Genomic DNA, 27888 nt, shown 5'->3' on the forward strand with positions numbered 1-27888 from the left:
CAGTTATTATTCTTTAATTAAGTGTCGTATGAATGGGGTTTTGTCCTAGTCTTAATTCACGAAACAAGTATTGCACCAGTCACCTCTTTATCTCTTTCTAAGATTTCGCTTAAATCATTAACTGTGAAAATATTTGCCTTGTCAGCCACAGGTATGCACCTGATGTCTTGATTAATGATTAATTAACAGAAGATTTGAGGATATATTAATAATGTTCCATAAGCAACATTTGCGCATGAATTATTTCCTTGATCATATTCTGATATTGTACCAAACCTGGCGTGGCCACAGCCAAGAGACAAGTCCTTCGCAATACAACGCAACTGTCCTCCGACCAGCTCAGTGATGCTATGAAGATCTCAAGTGGCACAGCACCTCCTCCCTCAACGGCGCGCGGACCACCTAGTCTTCAACACTTGGAGTAGACGGAATGGTTGCAGTAGCATCTTAACCGAGGCTTCTTTAGCGTGCGCGTAAAACCCATTAAGGACTTGACAAACTGGACAAGAATAGAGCGATGCCATCTTGTGACGAAACCTCAATCCAGTTGCGAAAGGAGCAGGATGAATTTAATGCTCACCAGATTGTTGGCATTCCTTCACGTCGGGCTCCACGTCGCTCTCCAAATGTTTATTTACCCTTGCCATCTGCATCCCCAGCCTTGTCACATCCTGGCGCGCATTGGACACACAGTGCGCTTGGGTGCGCTCCTGCCGACCCGTCAGCAGTCCAGGATACATGGCGCCCTCAACCGCGCCCTGATCCACCTTCGGCAAAGTGGGAACAACTTCTTGCCGTACAACCTGAGCTTGGAAGTGTTATCCCGAGAACCGCTAAATGGCGATCCGGAGTCCATGCTCAGGTGCGTGTGTCAGGATATCGTTGTTCAAGGAGTCTCCGCTGTGCTCGCGTTCCCACAGAGCCGCGAGGAGCTCATACAAGTGGAGTTTATGTCCTCGTTTTTGGAAATACCTTTCATCAGCATCATTGAACAGGGCGAACCTCTTAACACACAGGTGAGAATTAAACTCGTTTTTACGTGCTAAACTAGTAGATAATTTATTTGTATTTTATTTTATTTTATTTTATTTTTTAATTTTTTTTGAAAACTCTGTTTTCAGTTTCCCAACGTCATTCGTTTACCAAAGAATGCTGTTATGGTTATGGATGTCTCCATTTTTGATAGAGTTTAACGCTATTCATGTGTGGATTAGTGTCGTAAACGTGGCAAAATCAGTGGCTTTTTTATTTATTTTTTATTTTTTTACGAAAACGACTTAGCATGTAAGGGGCCGTTCACATCAAACACGTATCTGCGTGCCTCTTTTTGTTTCTCTGTGTAGGCTAAACATGCGCTAGACCTCTTTGACTGTTGCGTCGCTATTTTCAGTCTCGTGCAGGAGCGACGCGTTTTTAGACGCTGTGTCAACGTTTAAAAGAACTTACATTTTAAAAAAACGTTGCGTTGCGCAGCGTCTAGCTTTTTTTTTTTTTTTTCTTACCTTAACCATCTTTTTTTACCTGATCATATAACCCATAAAAATCACTTTTGTTGGTGTAACCTAATGTAGTCAGGCTGGTTCAGTCATAATCAAGGTTGGGAGGGTTACTTCTGAAATGTATTCCACTACAGATTACAGAATACATGCTGTAAAATGTAATTTGTAACGTATTCCGTTAGATTACTCAAGGTCAGTAACATATTCTAAATACTTTGGATTACTTCTTCAGCACTGGTAGATTTTTTCACTTGTTTTGACTATAAAAACTCTGCCAGTACAGTAAGACAAAATACACATGTTAAAAGTACATTCTCTGAAAAACCTAAATATCTTATGCAGTGCTGTTTCAAAAACAAGATAAATCAAATTGATCTTGTTTTAAGGATTTTTAGATATTTTTACAGGAAAACAATACAAAAATTATTATCAAGAATATGAGTTTTGGCCTAATATCAAAGGTCTTACTAGAAAAAAAGAAATTATGATCCAACGTGAATTTTCTTGATAAAAATATATGATCGTGCCTGGTAACGTGCATGTAAAATGGCTAGAAATAGCATTTTAGCTTAGCGTAAAGCTGACAATTTACACAAGATTTATTTCTATTTCTTCTGCTCCAAACTTACTTCAAACTAACTTCTCTGTCTGCTCGTATGAATGTAACACATCATAAGAAAGTGTTTCACCACTGTTCAAATGCACTTTGGATCGCATCATTTATATGTATAAATGTATTCTATCTGAAAGGACTAAATATTAAATGAAACAAATGACAATAAAATGCAAAGTAATCTCTTCAGTTATCAAAATACTTTTTGAATTGATTTTTTTATTTAAATTGTAACTGTAGTGGAATAGTTACTTATATTTTGTATTTTAAATACGTATTCTGTTACATGTATTCGGTTACTCCCCAACCCTGGTCATAATAAATAATATTTTAGACAGATAATTTAGGTGATAGCCTACTACATGAACCTTATGTAACTTACCTGACAAAACAGTGCGTAATGATGCAGAAAATGAGATGAGAGCTGGCAGCAAACAGTTCTGCCCACTGTACTTCCAAACAGATATACGGTTTGATTATATTAAAAGAGAGGGATACATAAACTGAGAGAGAGAGAGAGAGAGAGAGAGAGAGAGAGAGAGAGAGAGGCATGAAAAAGGAGAATTTTGATTCTCTAGAGTAGCTGTGTGTTTTATTTGCAGTGTTTTTGTTTCTTGGTTTTTAAATGAGGGGTCAGACACAGAGATCCTGGTGTATTCCAGTGGAACAATCCCAATGCTGTTTAGGGCTCAGGGTTAAGATGTGTGAACTCTCATTAGTATTCTAAGCAGCAAACGGAGAGGATGCCAGTCACACCAGTTGTATCAGTCTCCAGCAGTGCAGCCAGCTACAGCGGTTTCTCCTGGCAGGGAAGCCTCAAAAGATTTTCCTCCCATCATACTCTGCCAGCATATGGACACAAAGGAGCAAAGGCACCCCTGATTTTGAATAAAGAGGCTTGAACAATGGGTCAGCAGAGAGACTCCACTTTATAAGATGTTCCTTCATAACAGCAAGATTTATTCTACATCTTATAAAGTGTCAGTCAGTCAGGCTTTTGTATCTTTTACATTTACAGGCAGCTTGCACAAGCGATTTCATATATTGTGTTACTCTGAGCCAGAGCAGAAACATAATCAGGCCCATTTCTGTGATTAATGAAAATTATTCAAAATTTCTTTTGTGATTGCACCATTTTGACACAGCCCCCAGGAAGCGTGAAATCATTAGTGCGTCATTTTTAGCAATCATTAGAGATCATCTTTTTCTTGACAGAGCAATGCTTGGCTCATGGCATCAAGTTGTAGTCATTAAGTTTCCAAGTTACTTTAACAAATTAAAAGTAAAGAGTAAAGATTTAATGTTATAAATTTCCCTGGCCAGTGAGAGGACAAGTACAGTATGCTAATTTATTTTAGGCTGGAACCCCAGGATATTGCATAGACTTCATGCTGTCTGAATGCTTTTAGCTTCCAAAGTAATATTCTCTATCCTGGTGGATAGCTTCCGCTTTTGGCTTTTTAAATAAAAAAATAAAAAAATAGCCATCCACTGGTGTCCTTTGCTGAGCACTGCCCTAAAGTTGCAATATCCGCCTTAGTGGTTCAAATGAAACACAGTTTCTCACATTTCCGTGACTATATTCCCCCCAGCCAATCAAACATGGGGTAGATTACTTTATTGTAAATGCGTCTTAATTTATTTTGTTTGCTGACCAAATATTCCAGGCCTGTTTTGTCTGGAAAAATTCTTCTGCTCTTCAAAGCTTGAGTGCTCATTAACTTGTCTCCATTCTATTGAAGTACAAAAGGAAGATTAGCACATGAAAAACTCATTTTGTCCCTTTGAATGAAATTACATTCTAATCCAAAGGTCTTTCTGAATTATGCCTCATTGTTTGATTACCAATGGACAACTGCTGGGAGAGTTATTAAGCTTAATGAATCCTTAACTCAAGAGTGACTGCACAAATGTTGATTTTGAGTTCAATCAGGGGCCTTAACATCCTGAGTGGAACTCCAAAATGACACTTTTCATGTACACCTAAATGAAGACATTAATTTGTGCAAAAGGTATCATTATCTTGTGGATGACCTCCTCATTATAGTATAGCCTGGCCTTTTGCCATTGAAGTCTTAAATTGTAATCACAGAAAAGAATAACTTTTGTAAGAGTAACACATTATTGAAATCATATAGGCCTAGGAGTTAGAGGACCATGACAACAGTGATGAAATCTGACAGATTACAGGATTATATAGTATTTATTAGAGGTAGGCTGATATATTAGTTTACAATTAACTGGTGCTAATAGTTGCTTTTTGGAACTCTACGGCAATAGTTGCTGATAGCTTTTTATTTATTTATTCCTCCATGTTACTCCGTGGCCAGTGAAGGAGGATTCTACAGTTAGAATGGCTTGATTCTGTAGTTCAACAGCGGCCTCTAGAAGTGAAATAAAAACAATCACTGACACCTGGTGGGGATTTGCTGAGTCTTAATGTTTAATTATTGACAATATTAATCAATTTTCAATGCATATTTTGTAATTTTGTTTAAAAAAAAATTTGAGGGCATGAAAATAAAATGCAAGTATATGAAAACATGCCCTGTCAGCACATCTTGCCAAGTCTTCAACTTTATATATTGTGAATTATAATAAACTTTATTCTTCATTAAACCTCAAATGATCAAATATACAAAACCCTTCATCTGGCCAATAAATAGTCTATCAAAAGCTTAATTTGGTAAAAACTTAAACATAGCCAAGTCTCTGTCACGCGAAAATAAGATGTGTTTGAAGCATGTTTATTGTTGAAGTCCTGCGTTATGCAACAAATCTTTTTTTTTTTTTTTCTTTTTTTTTTCTGATTATTATTGGGATTTTGGTTGAATAAAATTGCATCTGTGATTGTATTCATTGTGGACTCTTGCAGCCTCTATGTCTGTGCCCATCATACTAAGGAAAGCCTAAGAAAATTTGTAAACACTATACATTTTAAAAACTATCGGCCGATTAATCGATTATCAGCCTTTTCCACCACCTTAGTTATCTTATCGGTAAAATCCTCTTTCTGTCAACCTCTAGTATACTAGAATACAGTATACAGTGAAAATTGGTAAGCTGGAATTGTTAACTCAAGGATTTCTTTTTACTTGATCTAACCCATAAAAATTACTTTAGTTGGTGGAACTTAATGTAGACAGGTTGATTTTGTCAGCTTAAATATTTTTTTTTACTTGAATCAATTAATTTAGATGTTACCACATGAAGCACATTTTTAGGTTACTGTAACGGGTAAGGATGGGCAAGGAGGAGGTGGGAACCGGCTGAGCAGTCATTGAAACTTTTAATGACATAAATCAACTTAAATCAACTTAAACACACAGACACACACACACACACACACACACACACACACACACAGCGGCCGTGTGTGTGTCTCTCTCTCTCTCTCTCTCTCTCTCTCGAACTGGCTCCTCCGGCTCGTCTTTATCCCCCTCCTGGCTAATTAGAACAATTCAGGGCCGGGCATGCGTCCTCACTGCCTGGCCATGCCCTCCTCCTCATCACACTCCTCCACCACCCGACTCAGGCTGGGGAATCCTCCGGCATGACGTACTCCCCTCCCTCCCCTCCCCTCCCCTCCCTTCCTGGAGGGGAGGTGTTGCCCTTCCGGCCGTCCTTCAACCGACAGGTCTTCCCCGCCGCTCTGGAGCCCTGGGAGAGATGAGGGGAGGGAGAGGGGAGAGGGAAAGAGTGAGGGGGAGAGACAGAGAGAGAGAGAGAGAGAAAGGAGATAGAGAGAAAAGCTCGCTTGCCGGTCCCCAGACACGCTGTCGCCTGGTCCTCAGCCACTCCGCCGCCTTCTGGCGGATGACAGCCGCTCCTCCCCTGATGGACGGCAGTGAGTCCGCTGATCCCTGGTGGACAGAACGGCTCTTCCCCTTCCTGGTGGATGGCAGCAGTTCCTCCATCACCTGGCGGACGGCAGCAGCGAGGACTCCACGACAGTGCATCCCTCCTCCTTCCTGGGTTTTGCCACCAATGTAACAGGTAAGGATGGGCAAGGAGTAGGCAGGAACCGGCTGAGCAGTCAACTAAACTTTTAATTACATAAATCAACTTAAATCAACTTAAACGCACAGACACTCACAGCAGCCCTGTGTGTCTTTCTCTCTCTCGAACTGGTGCATCTGGCTCGTCTTTATCCCCCTCCCAGCTGATTAGAACAATTCAGGGCCGGGCGTGTGTCCTTACGGCCCGACCACGCCCTCCTCCTCATCACAGTTACCTTTTTCTTTTTTTCTTTTTTTTTTAACGTTTTTTTTTTTTTTTTTGTGGATTTTTTCCACATTTTTCTCCCAATTTGGAATGCCCAATTCCCGATGTGCTTTTAAGTCCTCGTGGTCATGTAGTGTCATGTGTGTACAGGGAATACAGGAGTGGGCTGAGAACACAGCCCTGCGGGGCTCCAGTGTTGAGGGTCAGTGATGAGGAGATGTTGCTGCCCATTCTAACCACATGGCATCTGCTTGACAGGTAGTCATGGATCCAGCTGCACAGCGAGCTGTTTAAGCCCAGAGCCCGGAGTTTCACATAAAGCTTGGAGGGCACTATGGTGTTGAATGCTGAGCTGTAGTCTACAAACAGCATTCTCACATAAGTGTTCCTTTTTTCCAGGTGGGAGAGAGCAGTGTGTATTGTAGATGCAATGGCATCATCAGTGGATCCAGTGATGGAGGTAGCACAGAGCAGATGTAATCTCTGATTAGTCTCTCAAAGCATTTGCTGATGATGGGGGTCAGAGCAACAGGACGCCAGTCATTTAAGCAAGTGATTTTGGATTGCTTTGGTACAGGCACAATGGTGGACGTTTTAAAGCATGTGGGGACCACAGACAAGGAGAGGGAAAGGTTGAGAATGTCTGTAAAAACACCAGCCAGTTGGTTCGCGCACGCTCTGATGACGCGGCCTGGAATGCCGTCTGGACCAGCGGCTTTACAGATATTCACCCGTCGGAAGGATCGGGTTACATCCGCTACAGGGACGGAGAGTGAACTAACCTCTGTAGCTTCAGCCGTGAGGGTGGTGTTATTTCCCTTGAAATGAGCATAAAAAGTATTTAGCTCATCTGGGAGAGAGGCAGCGGTGTTCATGGCGAAGTTTTTATTCCCTTTAAAGTCCGTGATGATATTAATTCCCTGCCACATGCTTCTAGTGTTGGTGGTGTTAAACTGTCCTTCAATCTTGTCCCTGTACTGGCGTTTGGCTGCTCTGATAGTTTTGCGGAGTGCATAACTGGCTTGTTTATGCACCTCCACATTCCCGGAATTAAAAGCGGAGGTCCGCACATCAAGCGTGAACATCGCTATTTATCCATGGCATCTGGTTGGGGTAGATCCGTATTGTTTTGGTCAGAACAACATCCTCTACGCACTTTCTGATGAAACATGTTACACTATCAGCGTACACCTCGATGTCATCATCAAAGGCGGACCGGAGCATCTCCCAGTCCGTGTGATCAAAACAGTCTTGTAGCTTAGAATCTGATTGGTCCGACAAGCACTGGATCGTTCTGAGGGTGGGTGCTTCCTGTTTCAGTTTCTGCCTGTAAGCGGGCAGAAGCAGAATGGAAGAGTGGTCTGATTTGCCAAATGGTGGGTGGGGGAGGGATTTGTAGCCATCCCAGAAGGGAGAGTAGCAATGGTCCAAAACCCGGTCCCCTCGTGTTTTGAAACTGATGTGTTGGTGGTATTTTGGTGCAATTGATTTAAATTGGCTTTGTTAAAGTCCCCGGTCACAGTGACCGCGGCCTCAGGGTGTGCAGTTTCCTACTCACTTATACTCCCATACAGTTCCTTGAGTGCTCGGTCTGTGTCAGCTTGTGGCGGGATGTACACAGCAGTGATAATGACTGCTGTGAATTCCCTCGGTAGCCAGAATGGTCGACACAGAAGCATGAGAAATTCCAGATCAGGAGAGCAGAAAGACTTGATAGAATGTATGTTCCTCTGATCACACCAGGATTTGTTGACCATGAAACATGCACCACCACCTCTGCTTTTACCTGAGAGGTCTTTCGCTCTGTCCGCTTGGTGCATGGAGAACCCCGTGGGTTGATGGCTGAATCTGGAATCTCAGCAGACATCCAAGTTTCCGTAAGGCAGATAATGCAGCAGTCCCTCGTCTCTCGTTGGAAAGAGATCCACACTCTTAGCTCGCAGAGCTTGTTGTCCAGAGACTGAACATTTGCCAGTAGAATACTGGGTAGCGGGGGTCGATTTACGCAACGTCTTACTCTGTTGAGAACGCCGGCTCTATTTCCCCTTTTCCTTCTGCGTTTCCGCGGCTCGGCTGCCCAGACAAACGGCTCCACTGGCGTGTTTGTAAACAGTGGGTCGGCATTGAGGAATTTAAAGTCCGGTTTTCGGTGTGCTATTGCAGAACCAATGTCCAAAAGTGTTTGTCTGTCGTAGACAATAAGGCAGACAACATCCAAGACAAAAAAAACAGAATTGTGAACAAAACAAACAAAAAACTGCAGTGTTGTGTCGGAGCTCGCAACGCAGCAGCCATACTCGGCGCCATCTTGAGTTAGGGATGGGTGGATCGATTCTAAAGTATCGATACTTCCGATACTGATGTGGTATCAGGAATATTGATCCTCACATAAAAATATAGATTTTGAATTTTTTTTTAACTAGTGCTCTTATAATTTAGATAACATTGCATTTCGTGAGCTTCGAAGTGGAAAAAAAAGAATTATATTAGCGAATTGTTGCATGGCAATGGAACTATTTTTTCTTCCGCTCATCTTGACACGCAGAAATGCTAAAATACACCAGCAGACTGCGCTCACCCTTTCAGTCATAGCGTTCATTCAAAGAGGGACCAAGTAATGACAAACCTAGACATGACATGTATTATAATGGCCTTGTGTGATAATTTTTACAGGTTTATTTAAATTCAGAGTTGTTAAAACATTGATAATGATCTGTAATCCTCGTTAATGATACTCTTATGAAAACTACCCATGTATTTACTGTAGTAATATTATATATTGTAATAACCATGACTGCAGTAACCATGTTTTTCTTTTTCTTTTCTTTTTGGCAGTAACCAAGGCTTTGATACAATTAACCTTGGTTTTACTACAGCATTACTGTAGTATCCATATGGTAACTTGGTTTTAGTAATAGTAACCATATTATAATATCTATGGTTAATTTTGTGGTTTTATATGTGGCTTATACTTTTTAAAATTTTTAAAGGGTAACCAAAACAGCCTAATAATTTTCTGTTTAGGCCTATAAATATATAAAATTAAGTAATAATTTAAGTTACTAATTTTATCCAAAGAATTCATAAAAATTAAATTTATTAGAGGTATCGGTATTGGTATCGATATCGGCAATATTGGCCTAAAAGTACTTGGTATTGGATTGAAAAGAAAATAAGTGGTATCACGCATCCCTACTTGCTGTAGAGGCAGCATTTTGCTGACATATTGTTCTTTGTGACATCACAAAACACACAAATTCCAAATGAGCCATTTCAACATCCTGTTTTAAATAAATGCTCTTTTTTTCTATTGAGGAAGTTTTCAGTTCTAAAACTTAGAGTATGTTTTTATAGTACAATGACCTCTTATATGTAAAAAGATCAAGAAAAATTTGATTCCTCATGACATGACTCCTTTAAGGTAGAAATAGCAGGTAACAATAGCAGGTTACCATTTTCTACAGTGTAAAGTGACTGTTATTTTCATATGAGCTATATCTGAAAATCCATACTTCTCTACTATTTAGTATGTCAAAAGCAGTATTCCAGTGGAGTAGTACATCCAAATCCTCAGTTTTCACCAAACAATAAGTGAGAAACACCCGGATGACTAACAATTTCTGGCAAGATTCTGAAGTGAGGATCGACTGGACAATTTACAATACCATAATCCCTTGGGAGCTGAGGTGACATCACGTTCAAAACGCTGGAGTAACAAAGTTCTTTAACTGCCAGAAGGAGGCGGGAGCCGGGCAAACATCCAGCGTAAGACACATTATTATCAGCACTTTTCAGTGTAACAAAACATTCAACACCACTGCTTTTTAGCAGCACGAACACGCATTAATGGGGTGCTTTTCAGCTCCACACAGACGCACACAGCTTCCTTGCATCGCTCTCTCTCTGTGTCTCTCCCGACTGCATCTCTGCAATAACCAACAGTTAGGATGGACACTTCAGGTGTCCATCTTAATCTCATGCCGCACTGTCGTCGCTCGGCCCTGCCCCACTCGCCACATACCCCCATCACCCGACTCAGGCCGGGGAGCTCTCTGGCCTGTGCCTTACTCCCCCCCCCCATTTATGGAGAGGAGCCGCTGCCCTTTCGGCCGACCCAGTACCAGATGGTTTTCCCAGCCTCTGGGAAACAGGAACAGCTCTAGGGGAAGGAGAGGGGGAGGGAGGAGCGAGAGAAGGAGAGAGCGAGAGAGAGAAAAAAATTGTCTTCTCTTGAACACACCGCCCACCCGGTCCTCAGCCAGCTGGAACACCTCCGTCAGTGACGCCAGGCAATGGCACTGGACTCGCTCAGCCATCCATTTCGGTAGCCTGCTGACGAACCGCTCCAGTATCACCAGATCGTGTATCCTCGGTGCCGTAATTCGGACGGCTCTTTTCAACTGTAAGTGATATATATTCCAAGAAAGTAATTCCTTGTGCTTAAACAGGGCTTGTTTAACAAAACCAGAGTAGATTATTTTCACGGTTGTTGTAATTACGTCATATATTCGGGTCACGGGTCAATACCCATGTCCCCGGATGAAGCGTGTCCAGAATCTATTCATACTACTCACATGCATACCTAAAGCACATGCTGTTTTACCGGCCAAGAAGTGTTTCCTCCATCAAATACAATACATACTCTGACAGTACGCAATTTCGGACACAGGGATCCAGTATAAAACTGCACAGTGGATGTAAATCACACAACATCCCAAAAAAAAAAAAATGCCCAAAAAATACACATTTCTGAAAACACCAGGTATACAAGCACTTAATAGTCAAAGAGGTGGTCTATGCTCTATCTCCCTCTCTCAGTACATTTCCATGCATACATGTTCACAAGTCTCCACCTGTTCCCAGCTCGAACAATGCTGATTATCATTGTATTACTGCTGTGATTGTCTGCAGCCTGTATCACTCCATTATAGAGACTGAGGATGTAAATAAAGTGTGAAATACCTGGAGGAGATGGTCTGTAATCTCCCACATGTGCAAGGCTGAGATAAGAGCATATGGGCCACTGAAGTCTGTGACAAGGAGGTAGGAAGACAAGGGGTGTGCCAGCCAGGTGAGGGAGAATGTGCTTTGAGCAGTGCTCATGGGGTCAGGATGTCTCCGTGTTGCCAGGCACCTAGCTTTACAGCACCCTAGGACATTTAAACGTTTTAATACAGCTGGGTATGTGGTTTAATACCTTCTGGATTTGGGTTAATGCCCATATGCTATAAGCCGAGAATGCTCTGACCCATCAAAACTAATTGAACAAGTAAGCTGAGGGATGTTTTTGAAAGCTTTGGGTTGGTGTACGTTTGGTAATGACTCGTTTTTCTCTATTTTGATGCACCTGCAAAAAGATGAGAGCTTAATTAAATCTGAAAGGCCATTTCAAGTGGCACAGCTCAGATTTAAACTGTCCTGAGGTACTTTAAATGTATACCTTTTTTCCAACTACAATGTGTGTGTTTGAAATTCAGCCCTCTGTCTGACTAGGGTGAGTTTTAATGTTGTGGCTGATCTCTTAATATAATGTAATATGACACAAAGATTTCACCCCACTTCAATCTCACTTCTGAGTCAATATGGCCAACTGATGAATCACAACTGATGAATCACACTGGCACTTATTCATGTCACTACAGAAATTTTTCATTGTCTTTATTTTGCCAGTTGGCAGCACTACGGTGGGCACATATGTGACCAGGATGCATCTTGTGCCAGTTTTTTCACTCCAGAGTCCCTAATTCTCATTTTGTTATGGAATGATTATTGTTTTCACTGTCCTAATAGTGCACCCCAAACCTTTAATGTTTTCACGATAAAGCCATTACTCAATGAGAAGCATGTTTATCTTTTTATCTATTAGATCCTACAGACCTTTTACCTTTTTTAAATAAAATTTCCTTTGAAGAATACACTCAGTAGATTGGCATTAGCTGAAGCCTATCTAAATCTGAAATCTCATAGCTTCTCTGATTGCTTTGATGGCTGAGCTGGTGTAAAAACACATACACACACACACACACACACACACACACACACACACACACACATGTTGGTGCAGCTATCATTATGAGGAATCTCCATAGATATAATGATTTGTATACTGTATGAACTATAGATTATTTCCCCTAACCCTAACCCTACCCCTAAACCTAACCCTCACAAAAAACTTTCTGCATTTTTACATTTTCAATAAAAAATCGTTTAGTATGTTTTTTAAGCGATTTGAATTATGGGGACACTAGAAATGTCTTCATAAACCACATTTATAGCATAATACCCTTGTAATTACCTGTTTGTAACCTAAAAAAAAGTCCTCGTAAACCACTTAAACCTGCCCACACACACACACACACAGACAGACAGACAGACAGACAGAGAGAGAGAGAGAGAGAGAGAGAGAGAGAGAGACTTTTGACTTTTAAAACTCTTTTAATCAAACAACTAGATAAAGCATATCACCATTTAAACCATAACACTCCAGACTCATCTCTCACCACAAGAGCATATTTCACACTCCACCTCGCATAAAAAACCATGTTAATTTGTTAATTTACAATATGCATGTTCTACAGCAACCCGGTACTCTACTAAGGATTTAAACATTCCAACCAAATCAATATTTTTATTTTACATTTGTGGGATTTTAGGATAGCCAACTTTGCAACTTTCAAGCTCAGTGAATATTTTGTTTAACAATTCAAACAAAGGAGTTAATCTAAAACAATCACAAAAAAGATGAAAACAGTATCAAGAATATTACAAAAAGGACATACAGATAAAAACCATTCCATTGAATTTTGACACAAAACTATTTGTTGCCACAGCACAATGGAGCACTCTCCACTGGAGATCTCCAGATCTCTTGGGAATAGGGGGCTTATACAAACAGTTATTTCTGAAGAAATTGATAGATATTCTCTCCATTTAGTATCAGTACGTCTCTTCAATTGAGTATAAAACAAGGATTTCACACACATAAAATTTAACATCTTCTTTTCAACATTTTGAAACAATACATCTTTAAACCCCTTTAATAACAAATTATTATTTAAATCTTCATCCAATTAAAAAAAAATTATTTTTACTCTAAGATCCGGAAAAGTCAAAGACGTTTCACTATTCTCAATAAAATTGTTTACATAGGTCAAGAAAGATTGAGGAAAGGATTTTTTAAGATCCTCAATTAACCCTTCAACATATCTCTCTGATCTAAGCCCAACTTGATCAGCTATTGACCTAGTCGCATGCCATTGACCTTTTGTAAAATCAGTTAAGTCCTTTACAGTAGCTATTCCTGTCTTTAGAAACTTATCAATCACTGAACTTGAAATTGAAGAGTTTGTTTTAAAAAGAGGATTAAAGAACAATGGTTCTAAAACACCATAATGTTCACTGTCCTCTCTAAACTTCTTTAACAATTGCCAGGCTTGGAAGACAGACACATAAAAATTTAAAAGAGAACCACTTACTTTTGAAACAAAAGGTTTTTCAACCAAGAACAACTGCTTATCTAATCCAATTCCCCCAATATTTTGTAAAATAGACAAACTATATGCAATCCAGAGTATCTTATCTGAACAGTATATCAATTTTTGTAATGTTTGAAGTCTCATTGTCTTAACTCTTGCCTTCAAATGTATAAGTCCTTGTCCTCCTTCAATCACTGGGGGATATAAAACTCCAGGAGGAAGCCAATGGTAACCATCCCAAAAAAAATTAACAAAAGCTTTTTGAATTGTAATAAGTAGCTCTTCAGGAGGATCTAACACTGTAAATCTATGCCATAACATTGAGGCTGCCAAGTTATTAACAATTAAACATCTCCCTCTAAAAGAAACTTTGGAAGGATCCGCCACCACTTCTGTAGTCTCCCCGTAACTTTGTCAGCTAGGCCTTCCCAATTATTTTTCATATAAGAATCAGTTCCTAAATATATCCCAAGAATTTTAAAACCATTTTTAATCCATGTGCATTGTTGTGGAAGCCGAGGAGATTCCATATTTCGCCACTCACCTAGCAGCATGGATGTACACTCATCCCCATTAATTTTAGCAGATGTTGGTTTTTGAAAGATTTTCAAACTAGAAGTCAAATCAGTCATATCATCAGTGTTTCTAATAAAAACAGTTATATCATCTGCATATGCTGTCAGTTTTACAGGTGGAATTTCTGGAAACCTAGGAACATCAAGTCCATACAAACGTTTCCTTAAAGATAACAGTAAAGGTTCAATAGATATTTAATATAAAAGTCCTGAAAGAGGGCATCCTTGCCTTATGCCTCTCGTTACTGCAAAAGGCCTAGTCAGGCAACCATTCATTCTAAGCATACTAGATGTTTCACTATATAGCAGTTTAATACAAGAGACAAATTGTGGACCAAAGTCAAAGGCTTTCAAAGTCTTTAGTAAGTATAAATGGTTCACTCTGTCAAAAGCTTTTTCTTGATCTAGAGATAAGTGTTCAATATCAGTTTGATGTTTTTTGGCAACTGCAATAATGTACTTAACAAAAATAGGTTGTCGAAAATTGTCCTTTTGGGGATACAGTATGACTGATCCTCATGAATTATAGATGCCATACATTTCTTCAACCTATTGGTTATAGCTTTTGACAGTATTTTAAAATCAGTACACAGTAATGACATAGGATGCCAATTCTTTAAGTATCCAAGATCCCCTTTTTTGGGTATTAATGTCAGCACTAATCTTCGACAACTCAAGGGTAGGATACCTTGGTTAAAGGACTCTAGAAAAATGTTATACAAATCACATTCCAAAAGCTTTTGTAAAACTCAGCAGAAAGACCATCCGATCCAGGTGATTTGCCACTGTTCAACCCCTGCACAGCACTTGACAGCTCAGAAAAAGTCAGAAATCTCTCCAGCTCCATCTTCTCTTTCATAGACAGCTGTGGAAGATCTAGAAAAAGTTCTTCAACTGCTGCTTCATCACAATGTTCTGACTGGTAGAGTTTCTCATAAAAAGAAATAGCAGAAACTATAATTTCTCGTTGATTAGTAGTTTCGTTGCCATTAGAAAGTTTCAGTTTATGGAAAAATTTCTGCTCTCTTGACTTTTTCTCTAGTCCAAAAAAGAAGGCAGTTGGAGCATCCATATCATTATACTTTATATATCTTGTTCTCACAAGAGTTTCCTTTTCCTGTTTTTCCAATAAATCCTTCAAAAGGCATTCATTCGCTTTAATGATATCAGTTGATGATAATCTGCCTCCATCGTTATTGTAGCTTTGCTGAAGAATTTCTTTCTCCAATATCTTCATTTTCATTTTCAAGTTTTCAGTATTATGTGCAGTACATTGTTGGCAAAAAGTCTTTATCTGCACTTTTCCCAAATCCCACCACTGACTTAGATTAACTAGATCTCTCTTCCCTCCAAGACTTCCAAAAACAGTCAAAAGAGTGCACAAAGATGTGATCTTGAAGTAATCTATTATTAAAGTGCCAGTGTGACTGATAGGGTTTAGGTGACAGGACAGACATAGACATGGAAATATAATGATGATCTGACATTAATGTTGGTGAGATACAGCTACCAAAATAGCTTCCTATGTTACACTCCTCAACATAAAAACGATCCAGTCTTGCAGCAGAGACATTATTTGAATTCATTTTTAACCAAGTATACTGTATAACATGAGGGTAAGCATCCCTCCACAAATCTACCAGATTATGTCTATTAATTAAAGATTTAAAAACATCTGCTAAACCAGGATGAGGTTCCTCATGGTTCCTATCTGATTTATGATCTACAGTACAATTAAAATCACCACCTATTACAACAATCTTATCTTGAGAACATTTCAACAGTTCTTCAGAAAGTTTTTCAAAAAAATCACTACACTATATTAGGAGCATAAATGTTAAAAAAAGAAAAGCAGTTATTGTCTATCATTATATCAGCTCGCAACAAGCATCCAGGTATTATTTCTAAAAAAACTGGATCATCTTTTACACACTTTGAAAATAAAAACGCAATACCAGCACTCAGGTTTGTACCATGTCTAAGGTTAATGTTGCCCTCCCATTCATTTATCCACTCCGCTTGATTACAGGCATCAGTATGTGTCTCTTGTAACAAAATTACATCTGCTCTTTTAAGGTGCAAGTGCTTAAATAAAGTAGCTCTCTTTCGTACATCCCTACAACCATTTATATTTAAGGATCCAATGTTAAAGGATACCATCAGGATTAAAAAAGAGAAAAGATATAAAATCCAATACTGATGTAATTTATTGTGCATAATAACTCTTTAGGGGCTTTTCTTTACTCTTTTTCTGACAGCACTCACAAACTTCTTTAGTCGATAACGCTTAGGCTGATCCAGTTCTTCTAATGTTGCTCTCTTCATGGCCATTACAGAAGATTCAATAAAAAGCCTTAATTCAGGAAAGAACATTTCAATCTTTGGCTTTCTCAGATTTTTTGTAGCATTCAAAAAGTCATTTAGTTGTTCCACAGTATAATAACGAGACTTAGCAAATTTTCCAACAGTACTTTCCTGTGAATTAAATTCAGCCAAATCATCAGTAATTAATTCCGAACACTCACTATCTGAATCACTATCAATTGTCTTTTCAGTCAGCAAATCAGTATCAGTGTAAGACAAGTTACTACTTGATGTCTCATTCGAGGCATCACTGACTTTAGGCCCATCTTGTTCTCTGGGTTGCTCTAACTCACCAAAAGCCTCCACACTGTCATTCATTCCACTCTGTCTAGCATCAGACATTTTCACATCTGTCTCAGTGATCTCAACACTACAACCTGGATGCAACTGTTCTCCGACTTCAGTAAGCGCAGACTTTTCAGCTTTCGAATCAGCTGTTGCGCATTCATTAGTCACTTTAGCCGGATCATTATTCCCCGCAACATTCGGATTCTGCTCTGAATTAAATTCAAAACCATTCCTTGCATTTTGAGTCTCTTTAACCACAGGACAGGCTGTTTTAATGTGACCATGTTTTCCACAGACAAAGCATTTCATAGACTCAGTGCTGATAAAGATCGTATAATCTTTACCAAGCACTGTTAATTTAACAGACACCTCAAGCATTAATTTAATAGACTCGAGCGTTTGACAACATCACCTTTTTCGAGAGGTTAGATAAGGGTAAAACTGGAACAAAACATCCTGGACAGTCAAACCACACTCCACTAAATGATTAACCATTTCAACTTCTTTCAGGAATACAACCATTGCTTTATTCATTCTAGAAGCAGACATGATGTTTTGTGCACCTATTTCTCTGCTAATAGCAACCAAAACACTCTCAATGGATACTGATTCATCTGCCGGCGTGCACTTGCACGCATGCCGAGCAGACAAACAGGAAAAACCATCGGAATTTGAGCCCATTTCTATCAGCTATGCTGACAAAAATCAGCACTCTAACGCCCTATCTTCTAATCCAAAGCAATATTCAGAAGAAATAAACCAAGAAAAGAAGAAAAAAGTTTGAAACTCACTCAATACCACCACACACTCTTTCCACTCACACTCTCCCCACAGTCACCCCACACATGCGCACGAGAGAGAGAGAGAGAGAGAGAGAGAGAGAGAGAGAGAGAGAGAGAGAGAGAGTCTATTTTCTTGGTAAGGGGAGCCACAAACAGCATCTAAAGCATCTAATAATCTCGTTGTCCCTATAGATCTAACGGTGACCGTGCCTTTTCTCTGGAACAAGACTCCCTTTCCATGTGAGGTCAGCTTCATCATTAGCCATTTTTAAATCTTCTTTAAAAACATATTTATATTATGTAGCTTTTGAATAGATCATTGAATAGTTTGAAATAGATAGATACATGATGTTGTATTTTAAATGTTTTTATTTATTTTATTATGTTTTATATTTAACTTTAAATCAATCTGTTTTTAAATCACTATAATTGTTTTTGTTTTGTTTGATCTGTAAAGCACTTTGGGTCAACTTCTGTTGTTTTTAAATGTGCTCTATAAATAAAGGTTGACTTGACTTGACGTGACGTGACGTGACTAAAGGACGCACGAGTGATTTGCATAAGTGGGTATTATGGCACTATGGATAGTTCTCATGCAAAGTTCCCTCTGTGTGTCAAAGTCCCTCTATAATTCATTTCCCATCTCCTCTGCCTCTTCCATCTAATTCTTTTATTTCCATTACTTTTGTCTTATCTCTTTTACTCAACTCCCTTAGTAAGCATGTTTCAATTATCTTCCCCACTTTTTTGGAGGTGATAAAAAAAAAGACTTTGACTGGATAACAAAGCAGGAGATTTGATGAATGTTCTCATGGTGCATCATGTGTGAAGCATGCACAGGCAACTTTGGTATTATGCTTATTACTGACTGTGCATGCACTTTAAGTACCCTGCACTTCTGATCAGAGCAAAGACTCTCCCCCATCTGCACAAACATGTTTCGGCTTCAGTTAAGCTGTAATTGGGGAATTTTACTTTCTGTCTACAATATTTAACTCTAATGTTGATTCATAAAATACACACATGTACTCCTGTCTTTTGACACTAACAGTTAAAGGCATAGTTCACATAAAAATTTAAATTCTGTCGTCATTTAATCACCCTCATATTGTTCCAAACCCACATGACTTTCTTTCTTCTGTGGAACACAAAGGAGAGGTAAGACGGAACGGCAGCCTCATTCACCATTCATTTTCAATAATAATTTATGGTGGATTACCTTTGAGTCATTTACCCTAGATGACAGAATTTTCAGATTAAAGCAAATTATCTGTTAAAGGTGTGACTCCATTGGACTGACCAGATTTAGACATGTGAATGTGTTATTTCTGCTACAGCGTTTTACACGTTAGACTTTTTAACCTACAGTATTTGTGCAACTGTTGGTGAACAATCAAAAAAAATTTCTTGCTTAGAAAAAAAAAACTATTTTTTAAGTATTTATACTATAAACACATTAAGTCGTCAAAGCTTTTACTGTTTTTAATGCCAGATGCAAACCAATAAAATGATAAATTAACAGCCACAATGCTGTTTAATAAAGTGAAGCCCATCTGCTTTGATGCACCAGTAAAACTTCACTGTCTCACAGACTCACCTACAGATTCATTAATATCATTCTTAACTCATTCTGTTAGCTGAAAATTCATTTCGTAGTCTTATAATGTGCCTTAAGGTGGGTCAGGCTTTGAATGTTTTGTAGTTACAGTGCAATTAGGAGTTTGTTGCTGAAGATACTCTCAACAGTAACAGGGGATATGCAAAGACAGCCATGTGGAAGTGTTTATTCAGCTCTGTCAGTCTCACTTGCAGTCAGCTGTGTGCTGCTGATGATTGCAGACATTGTGCTGAATTACTATTGTGCCTCCCTGCACCTTCTAGCAAAGTTGCCCAACCCCCATAAATGCACATTGCTTAGCTATCAGAATTCTTGTTAACTTCCATTTTTTCTTTTCGTTTCCCTCTTGCCATTTCAAAAGAATCTGTAAACATGACCTGCATTGCCTTGACATATCCAATAACATTGTTTTTTCCCCGTATGGACGACTCAGATGACCGAGAGGGAACAGACGTCAACTAAATTTTTCTGTTTACAGCTTCACCTTTGAATCCAAAAACCCCATGAAACTTTGGAAAATCACTCATATTAATAATAAATCAGAGGGTTTAGATGCCCTGCAGGATAATGCAGGACATTGACAGGTAAAAATATGGCTTAAGAAATGGGTGTTTCGGGGCCTGGGTAGCTCAGCGAGTATTGACGCTGACTACCACCCCTGGAGTCACGAGTTCGAATCCAGGGTGTGCTGAGTGACTCCAGCCAGGTTTCCTAAGCAACCAAATTGGCCCGGTTGCTAGGGAGGGTAGAGTCACATGGGGTAACCTCCTCGTGGTCGCGATTAGTGGTTCTCGCTCTCAATGGGGCACGTGGAAAGTTGTGCGTGGATCGCGTAGAGTAGCATGAGCCTTCACATGCGGAGTCTCCGTGGTGTCATGCACAACGAGCCATGTGATAAGATGGTGCAGATTGACGGTCTCAGAAGCGGAGGCAACTGAGACTTGTCCTCTGCTACCCGGATTGAGGTGAGCAACCACGCCACCACAACGACCTACTAAGTAGTGGGAATTGGGCATTCCAAATTGGGAGATAAGGGGATAAAAAAAAAGGAAAGGAAAAAAAAGAAATGGGGGATTATTTTTCCACAGACAAGTGTTCCTTTTTATACCCATCCTGGCATGACAGGCTCCAATCATCAACATTCACAGTTGATGTCACAGTTTTAAATAAACATTAGTCGCAGCTACTGCGACATTAAGCTGGTACACGTAGTTTGATTTTGTGTAAAGATTACCTGAATAAACTGGTGATTTTCATAATCAAAATAAATGTTTTTGGCGATTTAGAAAAAACAATGCATTTAGAGACTGACTTCGTATTTATTTTGGATGCATACTGCAATGTGGATTTTTCTTTCATACCCTTAACTTTCCAACCTGGTCTCATAGAATCATGTTACTATGACTACTGTACATTTTGTGGCTCTGTGGCGCTATCCAAACATTGCTGTTTGTTTGGAAGGTTTGACCAGCCCAACATTAAAACATTACCTCAACAAATGGCTTGAGTTTGGACTATCTGTTTGTTTGACCATTGTCAGATGGGGGGAGTGTTCTGGGAAACCTGTTTGAAACCAGTCATATTTGTGCAATTCTATTGCTAATGGCAAAAAAAATAAAATAAATAAAAATAAAATAAAATTACACAGTTTAGCTTTAATTTTTGAAGACTGACTAAGACTTGCTAAAATAACACTAGCTATATCTCTACTTTATTTTATTCCAAATGATAAACCTTCTCCGGAAATCCTTCCAATTGGCCTGATCTTCCCTCAGAGCAGCATACATGTCAAATCACCAATATCCTAGAAAGCCTCGATCTTGTAGCTGGATTCTAGACCAACCCCACATTCTCCTCTCAGACATCCTGTTCTGGGGTTGTGCTGTGTTTGTACTCTGCCCAAAGCCATCAACCAGAGGCCTTCATCTCAGCTCAGCCTGATAAATTTACCCCCACCAACAGACTTTGTTTTTTGGCATCCCGAACTCCTGGGGGATTCAGGCCTGCTGTGTTCAGACATCGATTCCAAAACGTTATTCTTTCTGAGCAGAGACCATGTAAATGTCAACCAAAACTTGAAAAAAGGAAAATAGATCCAAGCATGAAATCATCATTATCTGCAAAGCACAGACCAATAGTCTTTAGATTAGGAGAATATCAATGGACTACAGAGAAGTGTTGCTGCTCTTTCCAAACTGAGGAATTGGAAAAGGAGCTTAAGAGTAGCAGTTGTAAACCTACAGCCATAAAGCTAGATTTCTCTGAAATGCAGTCTGTTGATAGTCATTCTTATGACAAAGATATGAAAGCGCAAGGAACAAATCCTTATTAAATCCTCTCACTTTATAACTGGCTTTTCAAAACACTTTACCTGCATGCATAGCCATTACCAAAAATAAAGTCTGTTTATTTTTTTATATATCATGATTTCTCAGTGACAGGTGTCTTCGGTCAGGCTGCAAAGGATTACCCTGAAGTTAATTAAAGTTCATTATTTGTTAAATATTAATAGATAATTAATCACTGCTCTTTCATAAATCTTGGGACAAATTATGTGTCATGCATCATATATCAGGATCCTTTTTCAAGACCATCGTGGTGCAGCCTACCTCAACCTTTTGCCGACCTGACTTTGAATCAGATAGCATATTTCACTGCATAAAGCACTGCATAAAGATTACTCTTTACTTGTGATGTCCTTTGTACATTTCAAATGCTATCAGTCAACATTCTGAGAGCAGCTTTGCATATAAAAACATCTAGATAAGTCAGTGCAGAGCAGAGCAGGCTGCACATGCTAGGCTGTATAGAAAGAGGATTTCAGGGTGTTTCAGGATGAGTGTGGAAGGCAGCTTTTGCTAGCTGCTGCTTTTCTTGCTAATTGAGCCAAAAGCAGTGTATGTATGCCTCACGGAAGAAATGCTAATAAACTTCTTAGCGATCAGAAAGTTTAATGCAGCTATTTACATTAAAGAGGATTTTTAACCTCTCCGCCGAGTGGGAGAGCAGTATTGAGAGCAGGATATTGGTTTGAACAGATTGCTCCTAAAAGTGCTATGAGCCCATATTTAAAGGGTTAAATGTTTACATGTTGTTTCAAACATGTATGACTTTCTTTCTTCTGTGGAACACAAAAGGATGTTTGGAAGAATGTTAGCCTCAGTCACCATTCTCTTTCATATTTTTTTCCATTTAATGAAAGCGAATGGTGACTGAGACTGAACATTAGGCCTAACGTCTCCTTTTGTGTTCCATGTAAGGAATAAAGCCATATGGGTTTGAAACAACATGAGGATGAAGAAATGATGTGTAATGAATTTTCATTTTTATTAAACTGTCCCTTTAATGGATGAGCTGTTTTGTTATCTTTCCTCTTTAGCTCACTGATTTCGGTAGAGATGTCCAAGGCCACTGGGAAGCCAGTTAATCTGTGTCTATTCCTCTCTGAGTCTGATGTCTCCTCTGGCCATCAGGGAACTAATAGCATTCAAACCCCAGTTACAGTTAAACAGAAAAGTTAATGTCAACATCTTATCAGGCTTACATGACAAAAGTCAATTAAGCAGGCACTCTTTGGATGTGCAGCAGGAACAAATAATTCAATTTTAAGATGTTTTTAGATAATTATTTAGATAACTCATCCAAAGGTGTCTAATTATTAATGAAGATAATAAGATGTGAATTTTAACTTCTGATATTTCATTTTAACTTTTAGTGTCTTTACTATTACATTTAGTAGAACTAAAAATAAAAGTACAATAAAATTATATTGTAACCTTTTTTTCCATTCATTGAGTTTAGTTTAAATACTTTCTTCTATCCCACTTTATAATGTGCAGAGACTTCACAGCCATTCATAGGCTGACCTCACAAAAAGTCTTAACACTGATTTTGTGGAACTTTCACAACATAGCTCTGTTTTCTTGTGCAGTTTTTTAGGCTCAAACAATAGCAAGTCTGAGTTGTGGTAGTGTAGTAGTGTGTTGATTTCAACATATAAATGAGGTGTTGAGCTCACAGGGACCTGCGTTTGAGTCCCACATGGGTTGATCACATTCCCCTTCTTTCTCACTCCAATTTCCTATCAGTGCTGTACTATCCTATTTAATAAAAATAGGACTAACTGTTTTACCAAACAATAATTATTTTTGCAATTCTGTTTGGTGCCATCTTACTGCGAATTTGGCAAAAGTAGGTCGAAAGTTCTGCTGCTGATATCGTTCTGTGCTTACTGAAATTCGAACCACTGCCACCAGTGGCCAAAGCCGGAAGTGTTGCTGAATGTATGGACACGTGTGAGCTCAGCCTAGTCTCATAGAATGACATCACTCTATAACTCACACAATGCTATCTTATGACATCGAAACACTTTTTTTTACTTAACGCATGATTTGAAAGACAATATATTTTAAGGCTTGCATTACATAACCAACTACATTTACAAGCTTATTCCAGCATGACTAAGTTGTACAGTAGCTTAACTGACAGAGCATTGGACTTTGCGTCACGTGGGTCTAAATGTGAGCTGAAAGTGCCATAGAAGTGCCACAAAATGACATGGTTGCTTCTGGTATTGGATTTTTTACATAACATTTGCTTTTTTGACACTTTCGTTAAGGTTTAGGTGTAGGGTTTGGGGTAGCGATGTCTGTTTTATTTAAAAATAGAAAAACAGATGAGGTTTTTAAAGATAATGATCTATCATCTCACATTTGCTTTTTATGACAATGTTGGTTAGGTTTAGGCTTAAGGTTTAGGTAGGTTTTGTTGTTTTAAAACTTTATTAACCTTAAAAACCTTATCTTTTTGGAAGAACATTTACAGTAACTTGCTTTTAGTGCCCCTCAGTGGACATTTCACATCAAAACTGCTGATACATGTCATGAACCACATTGTTTTATTTAGCAAAATATTACCACAGTCACTTAACTTTCATAAGATCAGGCTGTGTGAGCTCCAGTTTGTGAAATGTCCGCATGTGCATGAGTGGTGCCAAAATAGTTGTAAATTATGAAATACAGTCAACGGGAATGCATATCGTATTAACCATACAAACGTACCAAAACCTCAACCCTAAACCTAATCATCAGTGGAGTAAAAATGTAATCTAAGAGGGAAATGCAACCTCTGAATCATGCTTATCATGGATTATGTGAAAGCGATTACTTCCTGGTTTCCATGGGAACAAAACCTATGTCTCTGAGGCTGCTCCTGCAATTCGCTCTCAGCAGTGCAACAGGAAAAGGTAAAAGGATTTGAATTAATGCAAAAATGTCTGATGGATGATGGCACTTGCCAGTAATTTGGCAGAATAGGGTCAATTTCAGGATACCGGAACATTCGGTAGCAACATGCCGATTTCCTGTGTGATCATTTTGAAATTACACACTTCACCTTTTAAATTAAATCAAAGAGCATAGGACTGAACCTTGTATCAATCACCCAGACCAATGAGAGTCACTGAGAGTGCAATCCTGCTGTACCATCCTTATGCAAGGCAATAAACCCCACAGGACTGTCCCACCAATTAGTGTACTGTAACTTTGCATGAAAAGCCACTGCAAATTTTTATGCATAAAATAAATTTATTTTCAAGTTCAGTTTCTAATTCCCAAGCAGGCAGCCACATATATTTTCCTCGCCTGCATAGCGAGTTTGCATTTAATGAAGAAGTAATAGATGAATCTTTAGAATAGTAAACACATTTTCTGGAGTGCCCAAATAATGTCAAACTAATTATTAATAACCAACTAAATATTTGGTTTTTCATGTCTGACAGTTTTTACACCTTCATCAGGAATTATACCCCTGGCCCCCTGGTGCAAAGTTCCTCTGGATGTTTAAGAATTTGGACAGAATTATTTGGTAAATCACCTCATCCATAACCTCACATGTCCCCAAATGGCTTTCATTTTCAAATATTACTTTAGCATCCAGTGGGAGTCCACCGTGCTACTCATAAGGCCTAATGTGAGAGATCATTCCTATTATATAGTGTAAAATATATTTTGCTTTCAAAGCTCCAGACATCTCATTACGGTGCTGTTTTCTATCCTATGTGTTGTAAATTCATGAGCTCTCCTCTCACTCAAGAAACGGGACATTTTTGCAGCATGGCACTGCGGAACAAACAAATTTGGAAATGTTATCAAGAGTAATAACAGGTCAGAGTACAGACAGCTAACATTTAATTTCACAGGAACTCCATTCTACTTTGGACACAACTGAGCACAGCATTACACACGGGACAGTGATATAGTGATATGCGCAAAATGTAACCAACAGCAGGAAAAACAATCACAGTTTGGTGCAAAAACCCACACTGGCAGCTCCTAAAAGAGCTGAGATTTTGGTTCCTTGATTTAGGTTTCATCATTTTTACCACATAAAGTTCTGATTGCGGTGCAAAATATGCACAGTTAAGATAAGAAAATCAGAGTGCAGCTTTTGTCACAAATAATTTTTACAGTTCAGATCTCAGCGCAAAGAAATTAATTAAATGATCCAGTTTTTCTTTTCTTTGTTGTGTTCAATTATTACCGTAGCAGATCAGTGAATGCAAAGCAGAGAACCATGGACTTTATTGGTAACATTGATGGACGTCTCTCCACTTATCTGATCTCACTTAAGTGAGCCTCGGGTACAGACTCACAGTGCCACATATTTGCTAAGCTAAGCTTAAACCTAATGATGTGGCTAACTGAATACAGAGGGGATGCCACTCAATATATGGCAGGCTGAGAGAGTATTTAAGTATCACGTTCACACCACATGGACACATTATGAAGGATGATAGCTGTGCTGTTCATCACTTACACAAGCTCATCTACATGCTCTTTCTATTTTTTCCCCCTTTAAGTATGTAAAAAAACCAAAAACAATTCTGACTAATTTACGTGAGTAGTCTACATCCAAGAGCATGAATCACTTCTCAGGTCATAATGCCTCAAACAATTCATATGTCTACTGATACATTCCATAAATCACTTCATCCCCACATGATCCTCTTTAGATTTCTATCAGACCCCTAGAGAGGGCCTTCTTTTTATAGACATTTGGTTTTTGCGAGACTGTGTAGTGTTTTTAAATGATTAAAATGTGATAGTAAATATTTGCTGATTCCCACAGTGGTCTGTCTTAATTAGCTTACTGTCATTCCTAATAGAGAAGAAATTGTATTGATGTACCTTTCGCTCACATTTTTCTCTCTGCCACCTCATTTATTTCTACAAAACATTCACAGTCTGATCATTCACTAGAATAGCACTTTTCTTCACAGCATTAAAGCACTTAAGCACAGTATTGTGGCATTGTAAAGATTATCTTAAAGTTGATTATGGAGTTAAAATAACAACGGTGAATCAGCAGTCTGTTTTGTGCAAAATTAAATGGGAATGAAATGAAACGGACCAAAATTTCAAAATTACTTACTGTATGAATACAAAGTTGCCATACAAGCTCATCACCTATCGGAGCAGACATCGAGTTTAACAAGTCTGGTTGGGGAAGATAGACTCATTTCCAATTCCTCAGCTCAATTATGGTTTGTTTAGGCATCAGGTGCTGGTGCAATGTGAGAGTGACAGATAGATTTAGCACATCCTATCTCTACACCTGCACAATAATTGGATGGCAAAATTACTGCATGTGTTCGTTCGCAAAGCCTGTGTATTGCTATTTTAGCTATGAATAAAATGTTACTCCATGGCATTTGGAGCATTTATGAGCTGTCAGTTAAAAAATAATACACATTTATTTGGCCTTGGTTGTTAAAACATATTCTGAAAATTGCTTGCGGGGTGTGGAAAAGTCATAAAGGAAATGGACATATTTAGCAGAACCCTCACGGTTTTTTTTTAGGCAGACAGCAAATCAAACTATTCATGCTGCTCTGATTGTCTGACTGTCAGGCAGTGGATCCATTTAGACACGGGAAGTGTTCCTACAGGGTGCAGCTGTTGTTTGGGGGAGCAGGTGTTTTCAAATCGATTGAGCAATGAGAGGCCTCAAGGCTTAAAGTTCGCATTCACATATAGGGCATTTGTTTGTTTGTTTGCTTGTTTTTATTCACCTGGCAATGCTTGGATATACTGGTAAATAAACAATAAGCTTGTTCCAGTTCTCACTTCTTATCTGAGCTCCCATACGTACACAGCACAACCTGAGACCCCTTTGGTCCATTTCTCTTTTTTAAAAAACAACCTTTTTTCTATACTTTTGTTTCATCAGAGCATAACTACAACACTAAACAGAACCAAAAGCCCACACTTTTTGTCTTTTTTTTTTATCTTTCTTCATCAAATCTGTTTGGTTTGGCATTGTTGCATTGATTTGTCAGAGTGTGTGTACTAATTTGTGAACGGGTTGTGCTGTGGGTAATGGTGAAAATCACTGGGACACATGTCAGATCTACTATACTGGCAATAATGTTATTCATGTCACACAGGTTT

General features: G+C 38.9%; 1 protein-coding gene across 1 annotated transcript in view; it reads left to right on the top strand.

Moving 5' to 3' along the window:
• The first annotated feature begins 421 nt into the window (after window positions 1-421).
• LOC127441516 (glutamate receptor ionotropic, NMDA 3B-like) overlaps window positions 422-27888 on the top strand; it is a 91436-nt gene continuing 63969 nt past the window's right edge. Inside the window, exon 1 of the mRNA XM_051699039.1 lies at window positions 422-1016. Coding sequence (XP_051554999.1) covers window positions 564-1016 — 453 coding nt within the window. The 5' untranslated portion in view covers window positions 422-563. The remainder of the gene's footprint in view (window positions 1017-27888) is intronic.

The sequence above is a fragment of the Myxocyprinus asiaticus genome, chromosome 5, assembly GCF_019703515.2.
Source record: "Myxocyprinus asiaticus isolate MX2 ecotype Aquarium Trade chromosome 5, UBuf_Myxa_2, whole genome shotgun sequence".
NCBI classification, from domain to species: Eukaryota; Metazoa; Chordata; class Actinopteri; order Cypriniformes; family Catostomidae; genus Myxocyprinus; species Myxocyprinus asiaticus.